This window comes from Lonchura striata, chromosome 9 (assembly GCF_050655825.1).
Source record: "Lonchura striata isolate lonStrDom1 chromosome 9, ASM5065582v1, whole genome shotgun sequence".
Taxonomy (NCBI): Eukaryota; Metazoa; Chordata; class Aves; order Passeriformes; family Estrildidae; genus Lonchura; species Lonchura striata.
This window is the reverse complement of record NC_140711.1, coordinates 30080121-30107951: the sequence shown is the minus strand read 5'-3', so window position 1 is coordinate 30107951 and position 27831 is coordinate 30080121. Positions and strand designations below refer to the sequence as shown.

General features: G+C 48.8%; 1 protein-coding gene and 1 long non-coding RNA gene across 2 annotated transcripts; one reads left to right on the top strand and one right to left on the bottom strand.

Moving 5' to 3' along the window:
* Positions 1–2594: 2594 nt before the first annotated feature.
* IQCJ (IQ motif containing J) lies at positions 2595–22311 on the top strand. The gene is made up of 4 exons (XM_085587470.1): positions 2595–3073; positions 17356–17420; positions 18260–18340; positions 20788–22311. Exons 1-4 carry the CDS (start codon positions 2735–2737, stop codon positions 21140–21142), a joined length of 840 nt encoding a protein of 279 aa, XP_085443596.1. The 5' UTR covers positions 2595–2734; the 3' UTR covers positions 21143–22311.
* LOC146766700 (uncharacterized) lies at positions 3340–14859 on the bottom strand. Its single transcript, XR_014957263.1, has 2 exons — positions 4428–14859; positions 3340–3831 (listed from the first exon to the last, which is right to left on the bottom strand). It is a non-coding gene; the product is annotated as an uncharacterized LOC146766700 (long non-coding RNA).
* Positions 22312–27831: the final 5520 nt, after the last annotated feature.

The following is a 27831-nucleotide window of genomic DNA, read 5'->3' as shown; positions in this document are numbered from 1 at the left end:
GAAAATCCATCATTATTACAAAAAATGTGGAATTTATGGCTGGACCAACAAATATTTCCCAGCCTGAACCAGGAGCAGTATCCAGGGAAATGCCTCTAAATTAGCCATGGGATTAGAAGAATAATTAAGAAATATTTACTTACAATTATATCCAATCCCTTTTTCTTATGCTGGGATTAATCAAATTCCCAGATTTCCTTGTAGTCTCCATGTATATTACTCATTTAAATTAATTTTCTCCAACAACTCATTAAGGGCCCCAAAGGCTGCAGATCCTGCTCGACTCAGTTATTCCTTACTTTGCATTGGAAATCTTTCCCTGCACATCCCTCAGGTCCAGCTCCCACATGGAGCAAACCAGGGGCATTTCCCGTGAATTCCAGGGAATTTAGAGCAGAAAAAGTTCTTTTTGGGATATTGGGTTTTATTCATTAACCAGGTAGGACTACAGGGGGAATTTCCCAGCACCAAAATGGAGTTCTCAGGATGCATCCAAAGCCATCTCTAGGTGTTTCCAGGGATAAATCCTGTGTTTTCCAAGTGTTTCCATGTGGTTTTGTTTTAAAACCATTTAATCATTTAGAATTCTTGAAATGGCACAATTTGAAAGCAAATCGGTGCTTTTAAGTTATTAAAATAATAATCAATAAGAATTTTATTGCCATGCACAAGTGCTTGTATCTGGTGCATGAAATGGGGAATTCTCCATTTTCATCCAGACCAGGAATCCAAGGCCTGGAAGTGCCGGGGAAATTGGGATGGGGTCTCTGCTGCCAGGGCCCATCGTGTCCTGTCAGGAAAGGTGGGGTTGGTATGGATCCCCTGACCCCCAATCCCATGGAAAAATTGGAGATGGGATCCCCATCTTATCACAGAGCCGTGGATGGTTGGGGTTGGGAGGAACCTTCAATCCCATCCCATTCCAGAGCCATGGATGGTTGGGGTTGGGAGCAACCTTCAATCCCATTCCAGAGCCATGGGATGGTTTGGGTTGGGAGGAACCTTCAATCCCATTCCAGAGCCATGGAATGGTTTGGGTTGGGAGGAACCTTCAATCCCATCCCATTCCAGAGCCATGGAATGGTTTGGGTTGGGAGGAACCTTCAATCCCATTCCAGAGCCATGGGATGGTTTGGGTTGGGAGGAACCTTCAATCCCATTCCAGAGCCATGGAATGGTTTGGGTTGGGAGGAACCTTCAATCCCATTCCAGAGCCATGGAATGGTTTGGGTTGGGAGGAACCTTCAATCCCATCCCATTCCAGCCCTGCTATCAGGAACTTCCACCATCCCAGGTGCTCCAGCCCTGTCCAGCCTGGCCCTGGGCACTGCCAGGGATCCAGGGGCATCCCCGGCTGCTCTGGGCACCTGTGCCAGGGCTGCCCACCCTGCCAGCCAGGAATTCCTTCCCAGTCTCCCAGGTAAATCCCACCTCCACACACAGGTGAGGCTCCCTGGTCTGCAGTTCCCAGGATTTTCCTTTCTTCCCCTTCTGAAAGCAGGAATGATGTTTTCCCATCCTCGTGGCTCCTGGAAAACTGCTTTTTAGGCTTCATTTTACAAGGACTTTGAGGTTCCTACAGACACCCTGCAAGGAGCCACATCCAGGATTTCATTTTCTCTTGGATAAATCCATCTGGAAGCGACCGAGTGTGGGCAGGATGAGACAACTCCAGCTTAGTCCAATATTTGACCGAGGCAATTGAATAATTTCATTCTTTAATATCTGGGAATCTGTTCCTTGAGATCTGGGGGAGGCTGGGGGAGATGCAGGAGTGGGAATCCCAGGCAGAGGCAGCACTGAGAGGTCGCTGGAGATCTCCACAAGGTTCCCACACGAAGGAGCTCCCGGGAGGAGGATGGAGCAGAGGGAGCCAGCTCAGCCTTGCTCGACTTTGGGCTCCGAGCACAATGCACCACGTGCTTGAAATCCTTGGAATTGCCTCTGGAAAAATGGATTTTGGGAACGTTAGGGAAAGACCCCTTGAGGAATTTGTGCCCGAAGAGCATCATTAACCCCAGTGATCATTAACCCCTGGATGCGGGTTTGGGGTTGGAATTGTGGATGATAAAATTCCCATCGAGGAGCTGCTGGAACGGGCTGTTTGGAGTTTGTGCTGGCAGCTGGGTTTATTCATACAAAATATAAAACGTAGAATCTATAAAATTAAAGCTATAAAATAGAATCTATGAAATATAAAGTATGATATATATAATATATTATATATAACTTATAATATATAATATACTATATATACTATATACTATATAAGTATATATGTTATATACTTATAATATATAATATACTATATACTTATAATATAGAATATATTATATATAGAATATACTATGTATACTATATATAGTATATATATTATAGTGTAATATATATACTATATATACAATATAGTATATATTATGTTATATATTATGTTATATATAATATATAATATATAATGTATAATGTATAATATATAATATATAATATATTATATATATTATATTATATTATATATTATATATATTATATTATATATATTATATTATATATATTATATATTATATATTATATATTATATATTATATATTATATATATTATATTATATATATTATATATTATGTATATTATATACTATATATTCTATCGTATTTATTTTATCTAACGTATTATATATACTATATTATATACTATATATTATAGAGAATAGAAAATAAATAGAAAACATGAAATAAAATGCATTTTAAGCCACAGAAGCAGACCCTATATGGATGTCATTCCTTGCGCGGCGCACTCCCGCCCCGCCGTTCCCGTCGGGAGCCGCGCGGCTCCGGCGCCGCCGGTAAATCCGCATTTCCCATTCCCACGGCTGCGGGTCCAGCCGCGCCAGAGGTTTCTCCTCTCGCTGCCCGCTCCCGCTCCGGCTCTTCCCATTTTTCCCCTCCTCTCTCGGAGGTTTTCCTGGTGCCTGCAGAGCGAGCTCAGCTCGGCGCGCCGCTCCCGTCTCCCGCTGCTCCACGGGCGGAGGAGCCGCGCTCCTGCCTCCTTTTCCCGGCAAACTTCAGCATGCGGCTGGTAAGGGACTGAATTCCCAAAAAAGCGGCCCCGGCTCCCCGCGCTGCGGGAGCCCCGGGATGGAGCAGCTCCCCCGGGAATGTTCGGGGAAGGGATGGGGGGTGAGGGCTGCCCGGCGGGACGCGGATGTGGCATCGCCAGGGATGCGCAGGAATATTTCCGTAGGGAATCTGGGATCTGGCGGCACTTTTGCCTCGGGAGAAAGCGGCTGGAGCGACCTGACGTGCTGTAAGTTTATTACGGGGATTTAAGGCTGGGTCCCGTGCTCGGGAAGGAGGGAATCATCTCCGGCTGATAACAAGTCCAAACAGCGCTTGGAAAAGACGCCTGAGGATTCCCAGGGATTCCCAGGGCTGCTGTGGCAGGATTTCCCTGCATTTCGCAGCCTTTTTTTTCTTTTGGCTGTGCAATTAATGGGGGGCAAACCGTGGCTGTGCTTCCCGTGGGGAGCAGCGCTCGGCATTCCGCAGGGATTTCGGCTCCGAGCGGATCCACGCGGGGCTCCTGGAGCCCAGAGCTCCGCTGGCTGTCAACACGGGAAAGCTCCCGCCGAAGTCATCCCGGGAATGCTGCGGGGCCAGTCCGGGCTCTGGGATAATCCCCGGTGCCGGATTGATCGTGGCGTTTTGTCGGAGTAGCTGTAGCAGGGCTGGCTGGGCTGGGCATCCAGGATCTTCCCAGCACGTTGGAGCAGAGATTCCAGCAGGAGCAGCTTCCACAGGGTGGTTCCTTCCATCCCAAACTCCATCCCGTCTGCACTGGGCACAGACATCCCACGAGGCTTTCCCAAACCTCATTCCCAGGGCACAGACATCCCACGAGGCTTTCCCAAACCTCATTCCCACAAGGCTTTCCCAAACCTCATTCCCACAAGGCTTTCCCAAACCTCATTCCCACAAGGCTTCCCCAAACCTCATTCCCAGGGCACAGACATCCCACGAGGCTTTTCCAAGCCTCATTCCAAGGCTATCCATCGGGATGTGATGGATGGGAGTGATACAAACACCAGAGGGTGGAAATAAAGCAGGGAGAGACACTGGCAGGCAAGGCAGGGAGCTGGGGCTGGTTCCTCAGGAATTCCAAGGGCAGGGAGCTGACCCTCAGGTGAGGATCCATCCTGCACATCCCATTCCTCATGGGAGGAGGAGGTTGAACACGTTGGGATTGATGGATCCTCCACAGCTCCCAGCTCCAGAGTGGGTGGCTGGAAATCAGCAAATATTGAATTCTCATTTCTCCCGAGATGGAATTAATCCCAGCTCCTCTGTTTTCCCAGACAACTTGCCAGACACTGGAAACTCATTTGTTAAATTGCACAGGGATGAAAAGGCTGCATTAGGGATATCTCACTTACCTGGAGCTGAATTTATTCGGATTCCCTTTGCTGGTTCAAGTTTTTCAGCTTCCCAAAAGGCCGGAGAAGTTCTAGAGGGGTCTATGAATAAAATAAATCCATAAGAATTTCCCTGAGCTGTAGGTGCTGGGATTTACTTCATGTTCCCAGCGCAGCACTGTCTAACCTCTGGAATTCTGTCTAATATTTTTGTTCCCTTCTTTCCCTGAGTATTCCAAGGCACAGACACAATTGGAGTCCTTTCCCTGCTTTAAATCTCTTAAAACTCAGATTTTCTGTCATGAGGCTCCTGCAGGCTCCTGCTGTGGCAATTTGGGGATTCCTGGAGTCCAAATAAAACCAGGGAGACGCTTTGTGTGCCCCGGGGCCAAAGCCTGGCTTTGTGTGCAAAAGCTCCTCCAGACCTGAAATACAGGGAAGAGATCAAATGCCAGGGAATGTTTGTACTTCCAGCAATTTCCCTGGATGCCAAAGAAAACGCAGGAATAAAAGACAGACTGACTGGGATGAGCTCTCTGAAGGGGAAATTTTCCTGTTTCCTGTGCCCTGATTGCAGCTGGGAAAGCACAGCAAAGCCAATATTCTGTATTTTCTACAGCTGGGAATCCTGATTGCAGCATCCCGGGATCAGGTGGGCAGGAGAATCCTCCAGGTGTTGTCCCAGATTTCTGTGCTGTCCCCTGAGAACAGGGGCTGGGACCTCACTTCCAACTCACTCCTCTGCAACAGGTTGGATGAGTAACTACAGGGTGTAAATACAGGGTGTAAATACAGAGAGTAAAATCACCCTGAGGAAACATGGAAATGTCTCTCGAAACAAGGATCTTAATCCAGGGTTCAGCTGGAGTTTGGGCAGCTCTGCTCATCCTCTACAACAGGTTGGATGAGTAACTACAGGGTGTAAATACAGGGTGTAAATACAGAGAGTAAAATCACCCTGAGGAAACATGGAAATGTCTCCCGAAACAAGGATCTTAATCCAGGGTTCAGCTGGAGTTTGGGCAGCTCTGCTCATCCCAGGTTTTAAGCAGGACAATGGGGAAATTCCCATTTAGCAAGGTAGGAGCCTTTGAAGGGTGTGAAGAGGGGCTTTGAGGGAAAAACAGGAGCTGGGAAAATCTCCATGAGGAAAAGGAATTCTCAGCTCTCCCTTTTCTCTGGGACACCTGGAGATTGAACTGGGACAATCCCTCATCTAAAGGGATGCCAAGGGAGTGGAAGCAGAGCTGGTCCCAGAGTGGAAACAGGAAAACTGGGGAAAAGTGGGAATTTGGGAACCCCTCTGACCCTGAGCTGGGCCAGTGAGTGATGATCCCTGGATGATCCAGGCTGAGCTGTTGGGAGCAAGGGAGAGAGGAGCTCCCATCCCTTGGGAATGGGAGATGATTTCCAGGCAGTTCTGTTGGATTTAGGAATAGCCTTGAGGCCTTTCCCAGCTTTAATAATTCCATGATTCCCGCTGAAGGAAGCTGGATCTGCTCTCCCAGTTGCAGGAATGCTGCCATTCCTTTTTGTGTGTAAATCCAATTACATCCTCCAGTGTTTTTGTTGCATTTCCCTTGTTCATGATTAATTTATTTGCCCTCGATTTCACCAAAATGCAGCATTTTCTGTCAGGTTTCACTGACTCCTGGTGTCACCTGCAACTCTCCCCCCTTGCTGCTCCTCTGCTCGTCCCACATAAATAATAAAAGGGATTTTTGGGAGCTCTGGGAAGCTCTTTACAAGCTGTGCAAGTTGGGCTCATTTAATTCCTGAAGGCTGCACATCCACATCCTGATATCCAGGCAGGGAATTCATTTACATGCCGTGGATGGCTCAGCCACCCCTCAACTGCTGGCATTTCGTCCCTGCTTTGGAATATTATTTACATTTATTAAAAAGCAGTTGGAGAATGTTCAACTTGGTGCCTTTTAAAAACAATGTGGAGCAGCTGCTTTCAGAAAGACACAGAGAGGGTCATTCATTAATTAATTTCCTGTTAATCCTTTCAATTCCTTCAATGATCAGGTATTTAAAGTGGTTTTTAGGTGCTGATAACAGATGAGAAGTGTGGAGTGGTACATTCTCCAGGTGCCTGAAATTCAGGGGGATTTTAGCTCGTCTCCTGTCTTGTTTTCCCTCTCACAAAACATCCCAAGTTTTTATCCCATCCTTTCCTTCTCTCCCTGAGGGATCCCATGGGGCCAGCAGTGCCTGAAGGGAATTTTCCATGGACAGTGACGTGGTTGTGTGGGCATTGATTTGGAATCCTGATGGAAAATGTCCCCTTGCACAGGGAGAGAAGCCAAAGGAATCTGGGAATGCTGGTGGGGTTTAGGCTCAGCCTAAGTGGGGGAGGTGTCTGTGTAAGCCCCTCTCAGGATTGTTTTAGGCCAGACTTCAGCAGCTGATTTGTGTCAAACCCCTCATCCCAAAGTTCTGCTGGAAATGGGATCTGACTACACCTAGAAATAAAGACCCAAATTGGGTATAATTACATTAAACCAGTGTTCAAACTGCAGTGTATCCCAGGCAAAACTAACCTGAATTTTCCATTTACAAGCACAGCTGCTGATGGAAAATGATCCTTACAATTCAGTGTGGGCACAAACCAGCTGATTTTAAAGTGATTGTGACTTTGGGCAGACTCATCTTCCATGGAAAAAGGAAAGAGAGGGAATCTCTGCCTTGGGAGAGAAACAGCAGCACATGGGTGTCACTGGAGCAGGGAATTTCATGGATGCTGTGCAAATGCAAGCTCCTCTCCCCTCGGGTTTAAGATTTGAAGGAAGGATCCTGAGTGCTGTAATTAAAAGTGCAGCAGAGGCCTGAGGGTGGTGGGTGTGATCCCCACTGAGGAGCCTCTGGGATTTTTCCCTGACAGAAAGTTGATAGGAATTCACCATCAGGACGGAGAAAACACATCCACACCGAGCTGGGGGCAAGGAATTGCACCAGGAGCAGCCTGTGAATATTCCAAGGCCAATTTTAATTGAAAACATGGCCTTGATTGAGTGGAATTTCATGGTGACTTCATGAGGGGATGGAGGTGCTCCCTGCCTGGGGATGAAGTGGCCTCAGCCTTGTGGAGCCTGAAACAACCCCACAAATAATGGAATGAAGGAATTAATTAAGGAATGAAGGAATTTAGCATGGGACATTTCTGAACAGTGGAAATGGGGCTCAGGGAGCCCAGACTCAGGACTTGGGGGGTGGCAGAATTAATGCTCCTCTAAAAGGGAGAGAAGGCTGCAAACACTTGGGGCAGAAATGAAACTGCATTAATTGAGACATAAACACACGAATGTTTGAAGACATTGGCTTGCTCGGGGTGCTGGCAGATCAAAAGCCCTTTTTGAGTTTCTTGCTGTTTTCAGCATCCCAGATGGCTGCAGACTGTAGGGTTTGGGCCCATTGTGCCCGTGCCAAATGGACAGAGGGGTGTTCACTCCTGGGCAGCCCCAGTGCAGTGCAGGTGCCAAGGCTGGGAACGTGGCACCAAAGCGATGGAGCAAGGCTCTGGGCAGTGTGTGTGTTGTAGTGGGATTATTTTGGGTTTCAGGCTTCTCTCGTGGGGCTCTCTGCAAGAGGGATCCGTTTGCATTCTGTGTTTGCCAGCACGTTTCTGTCCCGAGTGCTTCCATGCCTCCGTTGTTCCCGGGTGTATTTTGGGACAGAAAGTTGTGTTTGGTGTGAGCTGGGGCCTCTGGAAGGTGGATCGTTCATTTTGGGCAGGAGGCCCCTGTTGGGGCCACACGTTTGGGATCAGTGAATCCCAGAGAGGTGACTCCACCTCAGCCCGGCTGCTGGGGACTGCAAAGTGAGCAAAGAGATTCACTGACCATGGATTTGGCTCAGCCTTCCTGGAGCACCCCCAAAGTTGTGTTTGTCCTTGTAGGAAAATCCAGTTTTCTCACCAGGAGCTCTCCTTGACCTTCTCACCCCAGAGCAGCTCCTGGAGTTCCCTGGAATGCTGCACTTTGGAGCACATTCCCCTGGGAATTAGCACTTCCATGAGGAAATCTTTCTGATTTCAGCTCTTCCCCCGTGCCATGGGTTTTCCAGAGTCACCTGCAATTCCTGGGCACTGCCCAGCCCTGGCTGTGAGGAGCTGGGAATTAAAGTCTGTGCTGTGTTGTGCTGTAATTTATGCCAGGAAGCAGATTTAAATTATGCAAATTTCTGTCTGCACCGAATCTGCCATCTGGAAAAAGTTCTGCATGCAAAAATCTGTCGGGGCAAGGCGAGGGACAAGGCATCATTGGGAAGGGAGAGCTGATGGAATAAAAACAAGCTGCTCCTGGGAAATGGATTCCCCTGCTCCAGTCCAGTGGCAAAGCTGCTGTTCTGTGGCAACCAGATTAATATAGTAGGGGCAAAATACTTGTTTAAAGGTGCTTTGGAGCTGGAAGAATTCCTTGTTATCCAGGAGGGATCAAATGCAGGTTAGGAGGGAAGGGCCCAAGGGAAGGGTGGCACATCCAGAGCTGGAGGTGGGCAGGGGTCAGCAGGGAAAGGGTGAGGTTGAGAGAGGAGACGTGGCCTGGAAATTCTGGGACACAGGATAAAGTCCTGGAGACATCCAACATGGAATATTTATGTAATAAATAGGAATTGGAGAGGTGAAGGATGCAGGATTTGCTACTTCTCTAGAGTTGGAAATCAGGGAAGGGTTCTTCCCCCAGAGGGTGCTGGGCACTGCCCAGGGAATGGGCACACTCCCAAAGCTGCCAGAGCTCCAGGAGTGCTGGGACAGCACTGCCAGGGATGCCCAGGGTGGGATTGATTTTTGGGGTGTCTGTGCAGGGCCAGGGCTGGGCTGGATGATCCTCCAGGTCCCTTCCAGCTGAGGATATTCCAGGATTCTTTCTTTTCCATCAGACAGACTTGTGTGACTCCTTCTGTCCCAAAGCCAGAGCTCCTGTGGCAGGAGGAATGTGCACCTTGGAGTTACATCACCTCTGGGGTGAATTTTTGGGGCAATCCACCTCTTTGTGAGCAGGAATTGCCTTTCCTTGTCCCCCAGGATGTCCTCAGGTAAAACTCTCAGAGCCCACTCCAGAAATTAATGTTGGTGGGGTCAAGGACTTGTGGAACTCCCTGGAAAGGCAGAGGTGGGCTCCCCACCTCCTCACGAATCTAAAACCTCTGGGTTTCCCAAGCTCCCTCCGGGTGTCCCCTTTCTGTGCCCTCAGTTTGGGGAGCAGCAGTGGCGCCGTGTCCTTTGTCAGAGAGCAGCACGGGGTGCCTGTGGTGACAGCCCGAGAAGCAGAGCAGTAATTACAGAAAGCTTTGTCAGATTTTATTCTCTGCTCCTGCAAAGGATCCAGGCTGTGGAGAGACCCCTCGCTGCCTGCGCTCCCATTAACTCCATAGGCACGGCGTTCATTTGGAAAAATAACAGTTGGAGGCTGTCAGGGATGCTCCATAAAAACCCTGCCGGCTCCTGCTGCAATGCAGACACAAAACAAATGGTTCCCATTTCAACTTGGCATGCTATAACCCCACTGAGCTGCCTTCCCAGGATAAACTATTGCTGTGGAATTGTATTCCCACAAGCAGCACGAGATCCTATTTAAAAAGCATCGCACAGCCCTGTGCATTCCTAATTATTTGTGTGATGGAGGAAGGAACGCTTCAGTGCTGGTTTATTTTTGCTCATCATCCTCATAACTAAGCTGGGAGTGCTTTTCCTCTTTCCATGGAGCTGTGCTGGTTGATGGGAGATTGGGAAGGAATTCCTGCCTGGGAGGGTGGGGAGGGCTGGGATGGGATTTCCAGAGCAGCTGGGGCTGCTCCTGGATCCCTGGCAGTGCCAAGGCCAGGCTAGACAGGGCTTGGAGCAGCCTGGGACAGTGGGAGGTGTCCCAGGTGGAATTGGATGGGCTTTAAGGTCCCTCCAACCCAAACCATCCTGAGATTCTCCAGGAGGAGGGTTTGGCTCTCGGGAGTTCCTCAGATTGGGATGGTACAGCTCTGCAGTCCTGGTGCTTTGGTGTTTTCTGCCTATAAAAATGTATTTTCCAGCAAGGAAGTGGTCACTGAATCAGAGACCCAATTGATACTCCTGGGCTTAATCCCTAAATTTAGGGCTGATATTTCATGGTGGTTTTAATGCTTTACATGGCATGGTGTGCCCTGTGCCTCAAATTCCCCCATCCCAGCTCCGTGTCCCACCGGAGAGCCTGGCACAGGGATGGAAGGGGTGGGATTCCTTCCCATGCCAGGAATACCCCAAACACCCCAGCAGCCAAAGCATCCCTGCAGCATTTCCAGCGCTGAGCTTTGCCTGGCTCACCCAGCTCACAAAGCATCACCCAGCTGCCCTTTCCTTCCTACAGCCAGAGCTGCTCTCCCTGGAAGCCTTTCCTGCAATCTGACCTTTACCAGCTCCAGCAATCCCTGACAAAGGCAGCAGGAGAACACTCAGCACCAACATTGGTATTTTTTAAAGCCAGATCGTGACAGATCCCTCCTGTGAATGCTGCAGCTGCCAGAGGTCCAAGCAGAGCATTAAAGCAGCAGCTCCAACATTTCCAGAACATTCCTCCCAGCTTCCCCCTCACCCCTCCACACACACAGAACACACAGGGATGGACTCCGGGTGCCTGTTTGACCTTTTCTGCTGCTTTTCAGTTGATGAAGTTCACTCCTGTGACCCCGGTGCAGCTCGGCAGTGGTTGTGTGCTGTTTCCGTGGTGTTCCTGACATTCCTGTAGCATTAAACCTGGTAAAAATGGGATGTTTCACTCTCGGGCTTGGCTCTGAAAGGTCTTTGGTGTCCCTGTGAACTTTGAGAATGAAAAGTGTTCCAAGAGCAGCTGGAAAAGAAGAGATTGAATCAGTGAGATGCTGCCGTGGGCGAGCCCAAGGGCTCTGCCTTGCTTTGGGATGGCAGAGAAGTTCAAAGCTCTGGTGGATTGAGTTTGTGTCCTTTCTGTCCCTTGGATGGAGACATTTCAAAGGAAGACTCTTGTCCTTTTCCTTTCTGACTTTTGAATTCAGTTTTTGTCTTGGAAACCCAAAGCAGAGGCTCCTTCCTGGCAGAGGCTGCAGGGAGAGCAGGCAGTGAGGGACGGGGGGTTTTGTCACTTTTGGGCTTCTTTTACCCTGAACAATTATGCAGCATTTTGGTTTAGTTTGGAGGAAGGTCCTGCAAGGGAAACAAAGCTGATGTAATTCCACCCCTCCCCGCGGCCAGGGCCTCCTTTCATTATCCCAGGTTTTGTTTGTGAATGCTGGGATTCGATTTGGTTTTGATCTGATCTTGTGATGTCTGGGAGCTGAAACCTTTAATTTCCTGTCCTGGTGGATCTGCCTCTGAAATCCTCCTAGGGATGTGTGCGTGCAGGAAAGTGGGACTGGGAAAAGGCCCCTTCCCTCTGCAGGGAGGCACCACAAACCTCAGCCAGGGAGGGCAGACTGAACAACACAATCAAGCCAATATTCCTTAATTCAGTTCATTATAAGCTGACCCCACCTGAATTAACTGAGGATGCTGCAGGTCCTGGGGTCACCTTCACATTTTCCAGCAGTGGAGCAGGATCAGCTGCTGCAGAAAACTGGGATTTTGGCTCTGTGATTGAAGAATTGAACTTCCCTGGAAAGGCTCAGCTGGGATTATTTGCTCTCAGGCTCTCAGCTGAGCAGCACCAGGAGCAGTTTTATCTCTCAGGAACTTGTTAAAAAACTTGAAATAGGTGTTGCTTGGTTGTAATGGGGACTCCCACAAAGCCAAGTGGGGTTTTAATCATTATTTTATTATTATTTTGTATCTATTTATATAAAAGAGTGGCAGCTTTCATTTGGAGAGTATTTCAGAAAAATCAGAGTTGAGCCTGGGAGTGGTGTGGCTGCCTGGGTAGAAAAGCTGGGAGGAATCAAAGCTTTTCCAGCTTTTCAGGATGGAGCAGCCACAGAAATGAGAAGGAAGCAAAATGGGATGAGGTGTTGAACGAGTTCTCCTGGCAGCTGCTGTGAGCTGAGGAGCAGGATTTGGGAGAGCTGGAGATTTGGGAGGCAAAGCTCAGTTTTTGTCTGCCTCCAGCATTTGTGATTAACTTCTCCTGCCTCTTGCTCTTCAGGGCAGCGAGGCTGCAAAATCCAAACCAAATTGCTCCAGAGACAATTCCATTCCCACTGCCCATTAAATATCAGGATATTTCTTTCTTAGAATGAGCTTGATGGGAATGTTGGGTGCTTGTGGCTGAGCTCAGGGGGATTAATTAATGGGATCTCCATTAATGCCGTGGCTGGGGTGATATCTGGAAATAAAGCCTCACCTGCCTGTTTTTTTTACAAAGTGCTGTGGAAAAATATCCAGAAGTTTCTCTGGAATTCTGAAATCCAGCTCTGCCCAGCATCTCAGCCCTGGAGTCACATTCTCACGGATTTTCCACAGAAGTAGCCACAGCAATGCTAATTTGGGAGTTGTCTGGGGAGCAAATTCAGAGTGCCAGAACAAGACTAATCCCCCTCTGTGTTTCCACTAATAAAAGGGAAGAACACTAAATAATTAACATCAACAAATGAAAACTAATTTGCCAATTTTTAATTTTCCCCCCATTGCATGATCCCTGTTAATGAATAATTCAGCAGCCAGAGATGAAAATAAAATGAAAGGATTTCTCTGGGGTCTGCTGTGTTCTCTGAACATGCAGGTTAACTGCTTAGATATCCATATATATATTTTTTTTTTTAAAGACTAAAAAATAACCCCAGAGAAAACAGCATTCAGCAGGAAGCAGGCAGGAATAAAAAGAGCTGCAGCCTCCAGAGGTTTTCCCATTTCCTTCAGGACCTGAGATCATTTGTCTGAGGCTGTTTGTGAATTATTCATACCCAGTGGAGCTCTTTGCTTGCCCAGATTGAATGTGACCAGTTTCCATCTCAGGGCTCCCCGTGCTGCTCTTCTTTGTTTGCCTTTCAGGTTTTCCTGGGATGCCCCTTATCCCAAAGCCCTGCTGGATGCTGGGGGACTCTGTCAGCCAAACATCCAGAACCTGCTCTGTGCTGAATTCCCAGAGCTTCCCACAGCACCAGGCTGAGGGAGAGGGAATGGGGAAACTGAGGAGCGGAGAAACCTTGGGAATGATGTCCTGGTTCTGCTTCGGCTTTGGAGTGGGACTCCAAGGGAAAAGTGTTTGTTATTTTAGCTCGGGGTTGATTTTAGGGGTCCTGTGCACCCCAACCCCTGGGTCAGATTGGCAGGAGCACCCCAGGCTGTGGAAGTGTCCCTGCTCCTGGCAGGTGGTGGAATGAGATGGGGTTTAAGGCCCAGTTCAAAGCCTTCTGTTTCAGCTGCCACTTGAACCCTGCTCAGGTTAAGGTGTGTTAGATAGGGTTGGGAAAACAGATCCGGGTTGGGAAAAGAGATCCGGGTTGGGAAAAGAGATCTGGGTTGGGAAAACAGATCCAAGTTGGGAAAAGAGATCCAGGTTGGGAAAAGAGATCCAGGTTGGGAAAAGAGATCCGGGTTGGGAAAACAGATCCAAGTTGGGAAAAGAGATCCAGGTTGGGAAAACAAATCCAGGTTGGGAAAACAGATCCAGGTTGGAAAAACAGATCCAAGTTGGGAAAAGAGATCCAGGTTGGGAAAAGACATCCAGGTTGGGAAAACAAATCCAGGCTGGGAAAGAGATCCAGGACTGGGATGAACTTCAGTGTGTGCTCCAAGGCTTCTTTGGAGTTCCATGCCCCACTAGCCTCCAACATGAGCAGCATCTCCACATCCCATGGACACTGGGGGCAGTCTCATGCCATGGAATTCCAGACTGGTTTGGTGGGAAGGAGGAGGAGGAGAGTCCCACCTGCAGCTGAGCTTCCTTGCCCTTTCCTGCTGCTGGGCACCAGAGGCACAACTTGGGGAGGAGCAGTTTCCTGGCCCTGCTCAGGTTTGGGAGGAGCCATCCCAATGTTTGTGTGGAGCCATCCCGACATTCTGGTGTTCCTGTGGAGCTATCCCTGATGTTGGTGTGGAGCCAACCCGATGTTCCTGAGGAGCCATCCCAGTGTTTGTGAGAAGCTATCCTGGTGTTCCTGAGGAGCCATCTGGTGTTCCTGAGGAGCCATCCGGTGTTCCTGAGGAACCATCCCAGTGTTTGTGAGAAGCTATCTCGGTGTTCCTGAGGAGCCATCCGGTGTTCCTGAGGAGCCATGCGGGTGGATGTTCCTGAGGAGCCATCCGGTGTTCCTGAGGAACCATCCTCGTGTTCCTGAGGAGCCCTCCCGGTGTTCCTGAGGAGCCCTCCGGTGTTCCTGAGGAGCCATCCCAGTGTTCCTGAGGAGCCATGCAGGTGGATGTTCCTGAGGAGCCATGTGGTGTTCCTGAGGAGCCATCCCAGTGTTCCTGAGGAGCCCTCCGGTGTTCCTGAGGAACCATCCGGTGTTCCTGAGGAGCCCTCCCGGTGTTCCTGAGGAGCCCTGCAGTGTTCCTGAGGAACCATCCCAGTGTTCCTGAGGAGCCCACCCGGTGTTCCTGAGGAGCCATCCCAGTGTTCCTGAGGAGCCATCCCAGTGCTCTTGAGGAGCCATCCCGTGTTCCTGAGGAGCCATCCGGTGTTCCTGAGGAGCCCTCCGGTGTTCCTGAGGAGCCCTGCGGTGTTTCCCTGCTCCAGGTGAAGGTGGCCGCCACACCGGGATGCATTGAAACCTCCTGAGAGCGGCGCTGTCGCTGCAGCTCCAGAGCCTCGTCCCCGTCCGTGCTGGCTCACCTGGAGGCTTGGCAGGGCTTTTCTTCTCTCCAGTGATTTGTGCACATCTCAAAATCCTGGGATCACCGAGGCTGGAAAAACCTCCAGTGCCCGACCCCCACCTGGTCACTGAGTGCCACAGCCAGGAACTCCTGGGACACCTCCAGGGATGGGCACTCCAACCTTCCTGGCCAGTTCCAAGGCCTGAGCTCCCCTTCCATGCTGAAATTCCCGAATTCCTGCTGGTTCCACCCTGAGCCTGCCCTGGCCCGGCCTGAGGACATTCCCTCTGCTCCTGTCCTGTTCCCTGGTGGCAGATCCCAGTCCCAACCCAACTGTCCCCTCCCTCCAGGGACTTGTGCAGAGCCACAAGGTCCCCCCTGAACCTCCTCCACCTCCAGACCCCTCAGGTTTCCTCCTAAAACCCCAGGAAGAAAATACTGTAGAAATAATTTTTTTTTCATTGATGGGATTGTTGCTTTTTACAGGAAATTTCTGATTCCCAAACTAGTTCATCCCTCTTTTTTGAGGATTACAGACATTCCCCCATGCTGAAAATTGGATTAATAGATTTCCTTTCCGTTTTCAAACACTCTTCTATTGTTCTCACTAAAATTAAGAGGCTCAGGGGCTCTAAAAAGAGCTCCCTGATTTTTCTGGGGAAAACTCCTCCCCTGGGAATTCAGAAATGGATCTGTCATGTGAGATTTCCCTTGCCTTTCCTTCCTGCCATGCTGGAATTCATCCTGCTGCATTCCAATCTCCTCGTCTTCCTCTCCAAAGTAATCCAGGCTCAAGTGTGTCATGCAATTAAAGTAATTAAAAAATGAAAAAAAATATAAAATGAACAAACCCCAGGATGCTGGGTATGCTCAAGATAAAAAAATAATTAATGGATAAATGCGATGAGCACGTTAAAGACTAGGAAAAGACACTCCAGGTTGCTGTGAATGTGCTCCTCAAGCTTTCCTGGATTTCTTCCCTCAGTGTCTCCGTGTCTGGAGCTGCCCAATCCCACATCCGTATCCAGCAGAAGGAGGAAAAAGAAAAGCCCAGGAATTTTCACCGTATGTTTGTTTTATCCGGGCTCAGAGAGGCACCGTAACTCATCCTGGGCTCCAACAGGAGCGTGGATCCCTTCCACTGGAATTCCCTGGAGCTGGGTCACTCTGCAGGAGGTGGAGCTGGGGGTGGCACCATCCTGGCTGTCCCTGTCCCCGCAGTGTCCCTGCAGCATCCCCGGGCTCAGCACCACGGGCAGCTCCATAAATCCCATCAATCCCACAAATCCCATCAATCCCAGGAACCCCTCTGCGAGGAGCGCCGATCGATGTGCCACGGTTAATGAGGGCCAGCTGGAATTAGGATCGATTTCCTGTCTCCTCCTCTTCCCGATGAAGCAAACTTGGCTGTGCCCCTTCCCGAGCTGCCCTGTAGCCCAGCTTTTAGAGGCCCTGCCCAGCGATGTTCCATTCGGGATGGTCAAAACCATCACAACCGATTCTGCCTGGTGCTTTTGTGTTCCCCGTTCAGTCTTCACCCCGGGCTTAATGGAAAACGATGTCAAACACCAGGAGTGATTTGTGGGAGTCAGGCAGCTTCTGGCACACTGAGCTACGGATAAAGTCAACTGCAAATTGTTTTCACATTCTAAATTACTGTACCCAGCTCTGGAGGAGGCCGGAAAAACTGCCGGAGGGAAAATGTGGGAGAAGGAAAGATTGTGTGGCTGTCTCTGAACTGAGCTGTGCCTCAGAAGAATTCCATTTTTTAAGCCAAACCTCTGTGCTGGATGCCAGGGATGGATTTTTCCTGGGAATTACCATGGATGTGGGGATTCCCAGCTCCACATCTGCCACACTAAACTGCTGGAACAGGAACTGGTGCAGGCTGGCAATCTCTTCATTAAGAGCCTGAATAGGTTTTGATTGCAGAACAAAGATTCCCAGGAGCATCTCTGGAATTAAAGATACCCAAGAAGTGAAAGAAAACTTCCCCCTTTTACTCTGTGTATCATTTTTGTAGCTCTGATATTTCCTGTTGAACTTGTGCTGGATTACCAATAAAATATTGGTTTCTTTGTCATTGTTATTGTTACCATTGTCATTTCTAAGTTTAAAATCTCACAGGTGTCACTTGAGGGATTGTTTTGATTTGGGGTTGACCCAAAACTTGCTTTGTCTTGAGGCTGAGAGGAAATCTCCAAGGGCTTCCCAGAAAAATAATGATTTTTTTTTTCCTCTTTCTCCTTGCAGGAAGAACTCAGGAGGCTCCAGCACACCCTGGAACAGGTCAATGATGGCAAAGACTCGCTCCAAAGGTAAATGTGCCTTTTCCAAAATATCTCAGCCATGAGAAAGTGAAATGGATTTTCCAAGGTGTGAAACCTTTGCTGAGGGATCCTCTTTGTCACAGACAATATCCCAAATTTTGCCTTTCTCCCATTAAAAATCCCTCTTTCTAGTTACAAGAGGGCAATGGCTGGCAATGATATCACTGAGTGCCCAGTTAAGTCTCCAAATAACTCCACAGGCTGGGGTCTGATCTCCCAAATTTCCGTGCCAAGAGCTGCCATTCAATCCATGCTGCTGCTCCCACCCAGGGCAGTGTTCCCAGACACTGGATTTGGATATTCCAACATTTTCAAATTGCTTCCTTCGAGCCATCCGTTCCCAGCAGCAACTCCTCTGCCATCATTTCTTACAAAGAATTTATTCCTCGCCCCCACGTGGCTTCTGCTGCTGTAACTCATTTGCTGCCAGCATTCCCATTGTTCCTTCCCATTTCCCTCTCCAGCCTTTCCAGCGTGGCCGTAGGGGTGGAAGTTAATTTAGCAGGAATATCTGTTAGATCTACCAGGGTTTGGGTTTTTTTTTATTATTTACAGCAGCTCTTTTGCTAGCTGTGCCTGTCCCTGGAGCTGTGGCAGCTGGGAGATTTAAAACAGGGATTCAGGCAGGCTCCCACTGGAAAACTGGGTCCAAATTCCCATTTTTTATTGGGAGTGGATACAGAGGTCCAGATAACTTCCTCCAAAGACAGCAACACCTTCTGATCAGCAGCTCTAGTTTGTTCTTGTCCAGATTAGGGAATTCATTCACAGGGTTGCAGGAATGTCAGGCTGGAACACATTAACCTCATTTCCTTTTCTTTCTGTAGCCATCAGCTCGCCATGGATGAAGAAAATAATATCCAGGAATATCCTATCAACCTCCAGCCCTTGGAATCCAAAGTGAAAATGTGAGTAAGGAAAAGTGTTGGGCCTGCCTTGGGATGCAGCTGGGGTGTCCAATTCCCGAGCTGCAGGATCCACACTGGATCCATCCTGGATTTCTGTGTAACTGGATAAAAGAGCTTCCAATTAACAAATTATTGAATTCTCTATGTTTAAGAATGTGGAACTGGGAAAATTGGGGTTGTTCAGCCTGGAAAAAAGAGAAGGATCCAAGGTGACCAAATTGTGGCCTTCCAGTGCCTGAAGGGGCTCCAGGAGAGCTGGGGGAGGAATTTGGGACAAGGGGTGGAGGGACAGGACACAGGGAATGGCTCCCAGTGCCAGGGGGCAGGGCTGGGTGGGAGACTGGGAATTGGGAATTCCTGGCTGGGATGAGACACAGGGAATGGCTCCCAGTGCCAAAGGGCAGGGATGGGTGGGAGATTTGGAACTGGGAATTCCTGGCTGGGACAGGACACAGGGAATGGCTCCCAGTGCCACAGGGCAGGGATGGGATTGGGAATTCCTGGCTGGGATGCAATTCCAGAGCAGCTGGGGCTGCCCCTGGATCCCTGGCAGTGCCAAGGCCAGGCTGGGCATTGGGGCTGGAGCCCCTGGGACAGTGGAGGTGTCCCTGCCGTGGCAGGGTGGGATGGGGTGGGATTTCCATTCCCTTCCCACCGAACCATCCCGGGCTGAATCACAGAATCACACGGATTCCCTTTACACCGAGTTCCAGCTCTTAAACATCAGTGTTGTGCTCATTTTGTCATTTCCTCTGTGTCACTAAAGAACATTTGGGAATCTGCTGGATTTTTCCGTGTGTGCAGAGAAGCCAGAGGAGGGAAGAGCAGCACGGAGCCGTTTCTGTGCTGATTTTCCCATCCGGCATCATTTCCCCAGGGATTCCCTGGAAGGAGCGGCCCTGGAAGTGCGGAATTGCCGCTCTGGGGGTGCAGCAGAGCCCTGGGCTCGGGAGAGGAGGGAATTCCTGGGGGAGCGGGCTCAGCCGAGGCACACGCTGCACCTAGCGCCCCGTGGGGAGGGAGGGATGCGCGCCCGGGCTCCGGGAATGAGCTCTGAACTTCCAAACCAGGGAATCATGGAATGGTCCGGGTTGGAAATTACCTTTAAGGACCTTTGAGTCCAGCCCTGATTGGCTGGCTTCAATTAGGACAGGGTGTCAGGCTGTTTGGGGTGTTTTTAGGGATGGGGAATCTCCCCCCACCACCCTCATAGGAAAAAAAATCTTTCCTCATGTCCGAAATCAATCCTCTCTTTGAATCATAGAATAATTTTAAATTTTGTTATACATGACATGAAACGGAGTTTCCCCTGATGTCAGTCTTGATTTTGAATAATTAAACTTCCCCACATATTTATTAGACTCCAGGATTCCTTTTGGAGCCTCTCCCAGCATGGATCTTCCAGGCCTGGTGCAGGAATTGCCTCCATCCAGAAAACACTGCCTCACTTACAGCCCATTCAAATATTAATGCATATTAAAATATTAAAAGGACATGAAGTTTCAAATTAAAATCCAGTGTCTTCTAAGCTTTTAGTCATGCAGATAAAAGCCAGATAAAAGAATCCATTTTCAGGGAGCTTTCCAGGAGAGTAATTATGACTTAAGCTCAGTCTATTCTCCAGCTTTAAAACAAATAGATAGATTAGATATAGATATAGATATAGATATAGATATAGATATAGATATAGATATAGATATAGATATAGATATAGATATAGATATAGATATAGATATAGATATAGATAGCTATAGATAGATATAGATATAAAAATATGTAAATATTGCTCATCCCAGTGAATAAACCCTCAATTGCTTAAAAATTCTACAAGGAGATAATCCTGCAGAGAAGTTGTGGATGCTGGAATCGTTCCAGGCCAGGTTGGATGGGGTTTGGAGCAACGTGGGATAGTGGAAATTGTCCCTGCCCATGACAGAGGATGGAATGCGATGACATTTTCCACCCTAAGCCATTCTGGGATTCCATAATTCCATTATACTGCTCTGGCTCTCAAATTCCAGTCATATCTGAATTCTAATCTGAAATGTGGTATAAAAATAAAATGCAGAAGGTTGTTAATTCCTTTAAGTGGCCAAATGGATATTTTTATTTTGATTGTGGAATGTAGGAGAAATTCTGAGTTGCGAAAATCACTTCCATGGGTCTGGGGATTGGGTTGGACTCTGAGTAACGCGGTAAAAGTTTGGAACCAGATCATCTTTAAGGTCCTTTCCAACCTAAACCACTCCTAAACCACCCAAACCACATTAAGGAGAATTCCCTGATTCTCCTTAATAAATATCCGAAATTATCCCAGCGGTGCCTTACACAAAGCCTGCAGAGGTAGTTCCACGAGATCCTTATCCAGACAGGAAAACAAGCACAGGAACCCCCCAGGCCCAACGGTTCGAGCCGGGGATCTGGACTGAAATCCTTTGTTCCCTCAGCATCCAGCGAGCACGGCCTGAGCACCTGCAGCACCAGGACCTGTCCCCATCCCCGGAGCTGCGGGACAAGGAGAGCCTGTCCTCAATGTCCTCAATGTCCTCAATGTCCTCAATGTCCCCAAGGTCCCCAACGTCGCCGGCCTCGGGCAAGACGAGCAGGTCTGTCAGCATGAGCACCTTCTCCGACAGCAGCACCCCCGTGAGTCCGGCTGCAATTCCTCCTTCTCCTTCGTGCCTTCCTTTCCGGGCTTGGGGAGAAGTGAAAGCTCAGTTGTGGGTTCACGGGGTTGGCAACGGGTTAAAAAGGGAATTTTTGCTGTCCCAAATGACCTCCAGGCAGAGATTGCTCTCGTAGGCTCGTCAGGATGTGTGGCTGTGGGTATCTGACCTGGAATTCAGCAGATTTGGGAGGTGTTCTTGCTGGTAAAAAGGTGCTTCCAAGGGGTCTTGTGTCCCCTGTGTTTAGGATATTGTGTTCCCCAAAAAAACTCAAATTGTGGTGCTTTTCAGGTAGAGAAATGTGGTTTCTTGGTTGATTTTTGGTTTTGTTTTGTTGGTTGATTTTTATCAAAAAAGACACTAAAACAAAGAGGCTGAAAGAGACTTTGAGAAGTTGATTTAGGGGACCAAAATGAAATTTAATTTTTGAATAAATATTCCACCTCGATCAGTGGCTGGAGGCTGCATTTCTCTTTTTAAGGTGACCCTAAATAAACCCCAAATACAGATCCCACTTCTGGAGTACAAATAGCTCTGCGACTGACTCAGAATTGGAATTTTTAGCTCGATAAATAAATAAATAGAGTCTGGAGATGTTGCCTTCAGCTTTGTGACAGAAGACAAGATTTGGGGGAATTGCAGACTGGAGCACATGGAATAATTCAGGAATTCCAGGAGCAGGGACTGCCCTGCTGTGTGGTGCAAGAAGTGTCTCCCTCCTCCACACTGAAAACTCTGATCTTGGAATTTTGGGGATAATTTGACTCTTTCCAGTGTTGATCCAAGTGTTGACCCAGGCCCAAAGTGAAGCTGTTTCCAGCAGGTTTATTTTGGGACGTGGCGCTTGACAGAATTTAATAAAATATTCCTAAGGGCACGGCTTTATTTTTAGTTGGGAACCGGAGAGCAGGAGGATAAAGTGAGTTGGAATCGTGGGTTAGACACTGACATTTCATGGATTAAGGGGTTTGGCTCCTTTAATTAGAGGAATAAATGAGGATATGAATGTTTATCTGCCGCTGGAATCTGCTTCCACCAGAGGTCCCTCGTACCCTGCACAGGGACGCTGCCGGGTGCTCCAGAGTTTCCCCAGCATTGATCTCGGGGCTCAGCACCGATGGCAGCGGCGGGGCCGGGCTCAGCACCGCGGGCAGCGGCGGGGCCGGGCTCAGCACCGCGGGCAGCGGCGGGGCCGGGCTCAGCACCGCGGGCAGCGGCGGGGCCGGGGCTCAGCACCGATGACAGCGGCGGGGCCGGGCTCAGCACCGATGGCAGCGGCGGGGCCGGGGCTCAGCACCGATGGCAGCGGCGGGGCCGGGGCTCAGCACCGCGGGCAGCGGCGGGGCCGGGGCTCAGCACCGATGGCAGCGGCGGGGCTCAGCACCGATGGCAGCGGCGGGGCCGGGGCTCAGCACCGATGACAGCGGCGGGGCCGGGGCTCAGCACCGATGGCAGGGCCGGGGCCGGGGCTCAGCACCGATGACAGCGGCGGGGCCGGGGCCGGGCTCAGCACCGATGGCAGCGGCGGGGCCGGGCTCAGCACCGATGGCAGCGGCGGGGCCGGGCTCAGCACCGATGGCAGCGGCGGGGCCGGGGCTCAGCACCGATGGCAGCGGCGGGGCTCAGCACCGATGGCAGCGGCGGGGCCGGGCTCAGCACCGATGGCAGCGGCGGGGCCGGGGCTCAGCACCGATGACAGCGGCGGGGCCGGGGCTCAGCACCGATGACAGCGGCGGGGCCGGGGCCGGGCTCAGCACCGATGGCAGCGGCGGGGCCGGGGCTCAGCACCGATGGCAGCGGCGGGGCCGGGGCTCAGCACCGATGGCAGGGCCGGGGCCGGGGCTCAGCACCGATGACAGCGGCGGGGCCGGGGCCGGGGCTCAGCACCGATGGCAGCGGCGGGGCCGGGCTCAGCACCGCGGGCAGCGGCGGGGCCGGGGCCGGGCTCAGCACCGCGGACAGCGGCCAGGCTCTCCCGCTCCTCGCCCGGGGCTCGGGGCTCGCTGTCCTTCCATGCGGCTCTTACCCCAACCCTGTCATTCCTGGCCTCCCATCCTGGCAAAGCACCTCTTTCCCTCTCCTAAAAATCACCGGGATGCTCAAGAGAATGGCAGGAACCGATTCCGTAAAATTCCCATTTTTTTGCTTTAGCCAAGTGCTCCAAGAGGCAACTTTCTGCCAAGACATGCTTTTCATCAGAGGTGTGACCACACAAAACCTGCTTTTCCAAGCAGGAATGGTTATTTCCCCACCCTTTCTCATCGGCTGATGCCACAGAAATATCCCGTGGGGAAAAGAGCAGGATGGAACTCCTCTGCCCCAAACCGCAGTTCGTTTGTCCTTCCTGCCTTGAGTGATACCTCCAAACCCGGGACTTTCCTCAGTGCTTTATTAAGGTTTGGTTCTAAAATAGAACAAAATCTCTCTGCACCCTTTGCACGTTCCTAGGTGTCCCAAGAGAATCCCGTTTTTCCACTGGTGTCTGTGACATTTCCAGTGTGTTTTGCACCTGGAGGAGCGATGGGAAGTTGAGGGAGAGGGAAAATCCACGTGTGGGAGGCAGTGAAATCCTAACAAGCAGTGGGGTGTTAATATGGGGAACATTCCCTCTTCCCTGTGAGCCTGAATTCCCAAATCCAGCAGCAGCAGAGAGGGAACCAGCTGATAAATATTTACAATGCGATTTCTAGATAATGTAAAAATGCAAATCCTTGCTCTTGAGCAGCGTGGATGGAAACATAATTAAAGATGAGGGAGACAAATCCAACGGAGATGAAAAGGCCTTAATTAGAAATCAAATATTTGATGGGCTGGGGAGACACATTAACGCTGATGTGGCTGTCAGATAACACTTGGAATGAAGAGAACGTGGAAAAAAAATAAAAAAATGTTGTTTTCAATCCTCCCCATCAGCTTTGGATAATCTTGGTTCCAAATGTGAGCAGGGAATTCAAAGTGCTGTGGCCTAACATGGAATTTGTCTTTTAATTGTTTTTTTAATGGAAAAATAGTTGTTGAGTTTGTGTTTATTTGTGTACATGATCATCCCCAGTGATTATCCAAGTGTAAATCCCTTACAAATATTATCCCAGGGGATTTGAACCACTGGGATACAAAAGGACCCCCTTGATCCTTTCTGCTGGTGGGAGCAGAACACCAATAATTTCTTCTTTTTTATGTTGTGTGCATTGAAGGTTGGGTATTGATGTGATTATTGATGTCAATTTGAGTCCTTGTGGATTAGCAGCAGCAAAATCAATCCAGAAATGCCCTTGGTTGATGATAAAACCACTGATAAGACATTTCTGATGATGTTTTTGGGGGAATATTTGGTTGCTTGCGACACCTGAGAACAGTTTTTGAGTTCTGGAGTGGGTTTAACTCTGGGAAGTTTCACAGTGAGATGGATCTGGTGGGTATTGATGAGAGGTCTCAAAAACAGTTTTATTTATGTCCCACTTCGGGAAATTTGGCTGAATCCTTTATAAATCCTTTTTGAGTTCATTCTATCTACAATATCTCATTTATTCCCACAGCAGGGAATTTCCACTGCCTGCCTTTTACAAAGCCAGGCCCCAAAATGAAAATATTAATGAAGACTTTAATGCTTAATTAAGCAGGGGGGTACAGAGCAGATTTGCAGCATCACAGAAAGTTCCTGGGGGGGTTTCTCTCCAGCCCTGTGACAGCACAAGGAAAATTCAGGATTTCCTTTGTCTGAGGAGCACCCAGAGGGCAGGGACAGGTGGGATATTGGGAAGGAATTGTTCCCTGGGAGGGTGGGGAGGGCTGGGATGGGATTCCCAGAGCAGCTGGGGGTGCCCCTGGATCCCTGGCAGTGCCCCAGGCCAGGCTGGGCAGGGTTTGGAGCACCTGGGGCAGTGGGAGGTGTGGGACTGGATGACCTTTGAGGTCCCTTCCAACCCACACGATTCCATGATTCTCTCCTCTGTGACCAGCGAGCTTCGCTGTTGGCATTTGCAACCTTTGGGAATGTTGAGAGTGGCCTGATTTCTTTAGGCTGGAAAAGATCCCACCTTTTCCTGCTCTTGAGGATGCACAGCTAAAATATCCTAAAACATGGAGAGCTTCCAGTGAGACCCTCTGGGATCACAGCTTTGGGTGTGGGTGGTTTGAGAGCTGGGCATGGATGAGGAGAGGACGCAGAGGACACAATTAATTCCGAATTCCTAGGAATTATTATCTGGCAAATCCAAAATTACGAGGCCTTTTGTTGTCACCCTTCCCAAGCCCTGCCCAGGACAGAGATCAAAGAGCTCAATCCAGAGCCAAACGCTGGAGCAGTGCAGGAAAAGGGAATGGATTTGGAGTGGGAAGGAAAAGGTGGGAATGATGGTGTGTGTCCAACATGGAATTATTTGAGACGGGGAGATTTCCAACCACACGTTTCCCACAAGGAATTATCTTCACTGGCTGGAATAAATTCTATTTTCATGAGACCAAAAAAGAGGGGGAAATGTAAGAAATTGAAGTAATGGCCAATAAAGTCATGATTAGACCAGGAGGAATTAGATGTATAAAATATATTTAATAGAAACTTACTGGGGTGGAGGGAAAATCCAATGGATATTGCCCCAGCCTGAGCCATTAAATTATTTTAGTGGCTCTATCACCACTGAAATGTGGCAGTAGCACTTTAATAGGGTCTATTACAGAACATTGGATCCTCCCAAATATATCCAGGTTATCTCCTTCCAAAGGGCAGAGTATCGATTTCTGCTCGTAAAATGAATTTTCAGAGTAAATACACCGGAAAAGTACATTTTTGTGGGAATAAATACGACTTGAGCTATTTTACTGCTTGGAATTTAGGCAAATAATAATCATTATTCTGGTTTTGGGGAGATTCTAACTCCATTATTTGAGGCAATTTTCCACCTTCTTAGGGTCAGCTAAAGGCCATTAGGAAGGCATAAACTACATTTTAGAGAAGCATTTAAGGAAAAAGTCGTATTTTCTTTGGGAATGTTTTCAAGGGAGTTAAAATGTCACACTGGAGGTAAAAAAAGCCATTTTAATTTTAGCAAAGAACCCAAAGTGAGCAGCAGGGAGGTGTCCTGGTGGTGGTGAATCGTGTCCCACCTGCTCTGCCCATTCTGGAGCTAAGCCCAACCACAGGTGATGCTTTTGGAGGAAGGTTGGGCAGCTTTGCTCCTCGACAAACACCTCCCTAAATCCAGTTTTAATGGGCTTTCCCACATTGGAGCTATTCAGGATTTCAACAAAACCTGGTTAAATCCTGTGTTAATGGAGAGTCCTGTGCTGGAGTTATTCAGGTCTCCAGATTTTCTCCCAGCCCCATCTCATACCAATAAATTTTGGCAAAGCCACCCTTCAGCAATGGTCTTTAAGAGATCTAAGCCCAGCAGTGGACTTTGGGGTTTATTCTGGATTATTCATTACTTCCATTATTTGTTTGATTGCATCACTTGGTTCTCCCTTTTTTAACTTCTGCTGCTCTCTCTCCCCTTCCTTTAAAGTGTCAACCTTTATGGATGCCAAAACTCCCCAAAGCTCCTCTGTCCTACACCTGTGACAGTGAATTTTGGAGGGTTTCCCATTTCCCAGGCTCTTCTCTCCAATAAGATTTTGTTTAGCAGTGCCAGGATCACCTCAGACCCCACTTGTGTCCTTCTCCCTTGGACTGTGCTTTAAACTTTCCTTCACTGGTGACTTCTGAAATTTTGACCTTCTTTTGCCCTTCTTTGCCGCCATCGAATGGAATATTTTTCCTCCTGTTGGGCAGGGCAGGAAAATGCTGGGAGCTGAGCAGTTCCCACCTGGGGACCCAGGGCCAGAGGTGAACTGTGGAATATTCCTGTGCTTTATTGCATTGGACATTTTCCTGCTGTTCTGATAACGCGTTCCCCACACCCCGTCTACACCAGCCCTTCATTATTTGACCATTTAGGAGCTCTTGTTTTTCCAACTAAACCCTTGTTTCCAGTTGCTAATTAAAGCGTTGCTTTAATTGCATTAATTCCTGTCACTCCAAGCCTGGAAAACGCTGCTTCAATCACATCAGGGCCAGGCTTTGGCTTTTCCAAGGTATTTAAAATTCCATCTCTGTTCCAATAAACCTCAGCCAGTGGATTATTTCTCATGGACAGACAGTCCATCCTTCTCCTGGGGGTTTTATGGACAGAGTGTATAAAATGATAACACAATGAATGGGCCACTTGCCATCCTCTATCAGCTGCTTAAATCAGCTGCTCCAGACAGGAATTCAATACAGGAGAAGCTGTTCCAAATGGATTTTTCAGGTACAAGGCATAACAAGGAATTTCAGGAGTATTCTTGATCCATTGGCACCGAGATAGCTTTAAAGACATTTATGGGCCTTCAATAAAGATGCTTTCAAACCATCTTCAGAATAATAAAATTGCTTTGGTGCTCTGAGGAGCTCAGAAGAAAATCAAATTATTGTTAGATTTGATTATGTCAGTGTCCAGAAATCCCAGATATTGGATAAAATCTGCTGAGAAGCAAAAGGAGAATCTCATCCAGGGAGGGAAAGGAAGAGAAGGTTTTGCATGCAGGAATTTAATATTCCCCTCTAATTTTATTTTTATGTAAATTATGTAAATTAGATGAAGATGTCATAATATTTCCCGTGCTGAATTCATGCTATTTATGAACACTGCAGTGCCTGTTTCTCCTTCTCCTGTAAAAACCTGCTGTGCTTCCCAGAATGCCAGGGATTTATCTTGTCTGCCGTGTTTAATTTTACAAAATTGGGATGCAAACTTAAATATGAAATCTTGAAGCCAAATTTCAGGAACAGATTTCCTACCTCGAAGGAAA

Bases quoted from the DNA above. Each gene is read 5' to 3' on its own strand.
- IQCJ (XM_085587470.1), top strand. From the start codon at position 2,735: ATGCATTTTAAGCCACAGAAGCAGACCCTATATGGATGTCATTCCTTG. The intron at 17,421-18,259 runs GTAAATGTGCCT...TTCTTTCTGTAG, and splicing joins GGCAAAGACTCGCTCCAAAG to CCATCAGCTCGCCATGGATG. The intron at 18,341-20,787 runs GTGAGTAAGGAA...TTGTTCCCTCAG, and splicing joins TTGGAATCCAAAGTGAAAAT to CATCCAGCGAGCACGGCCTG.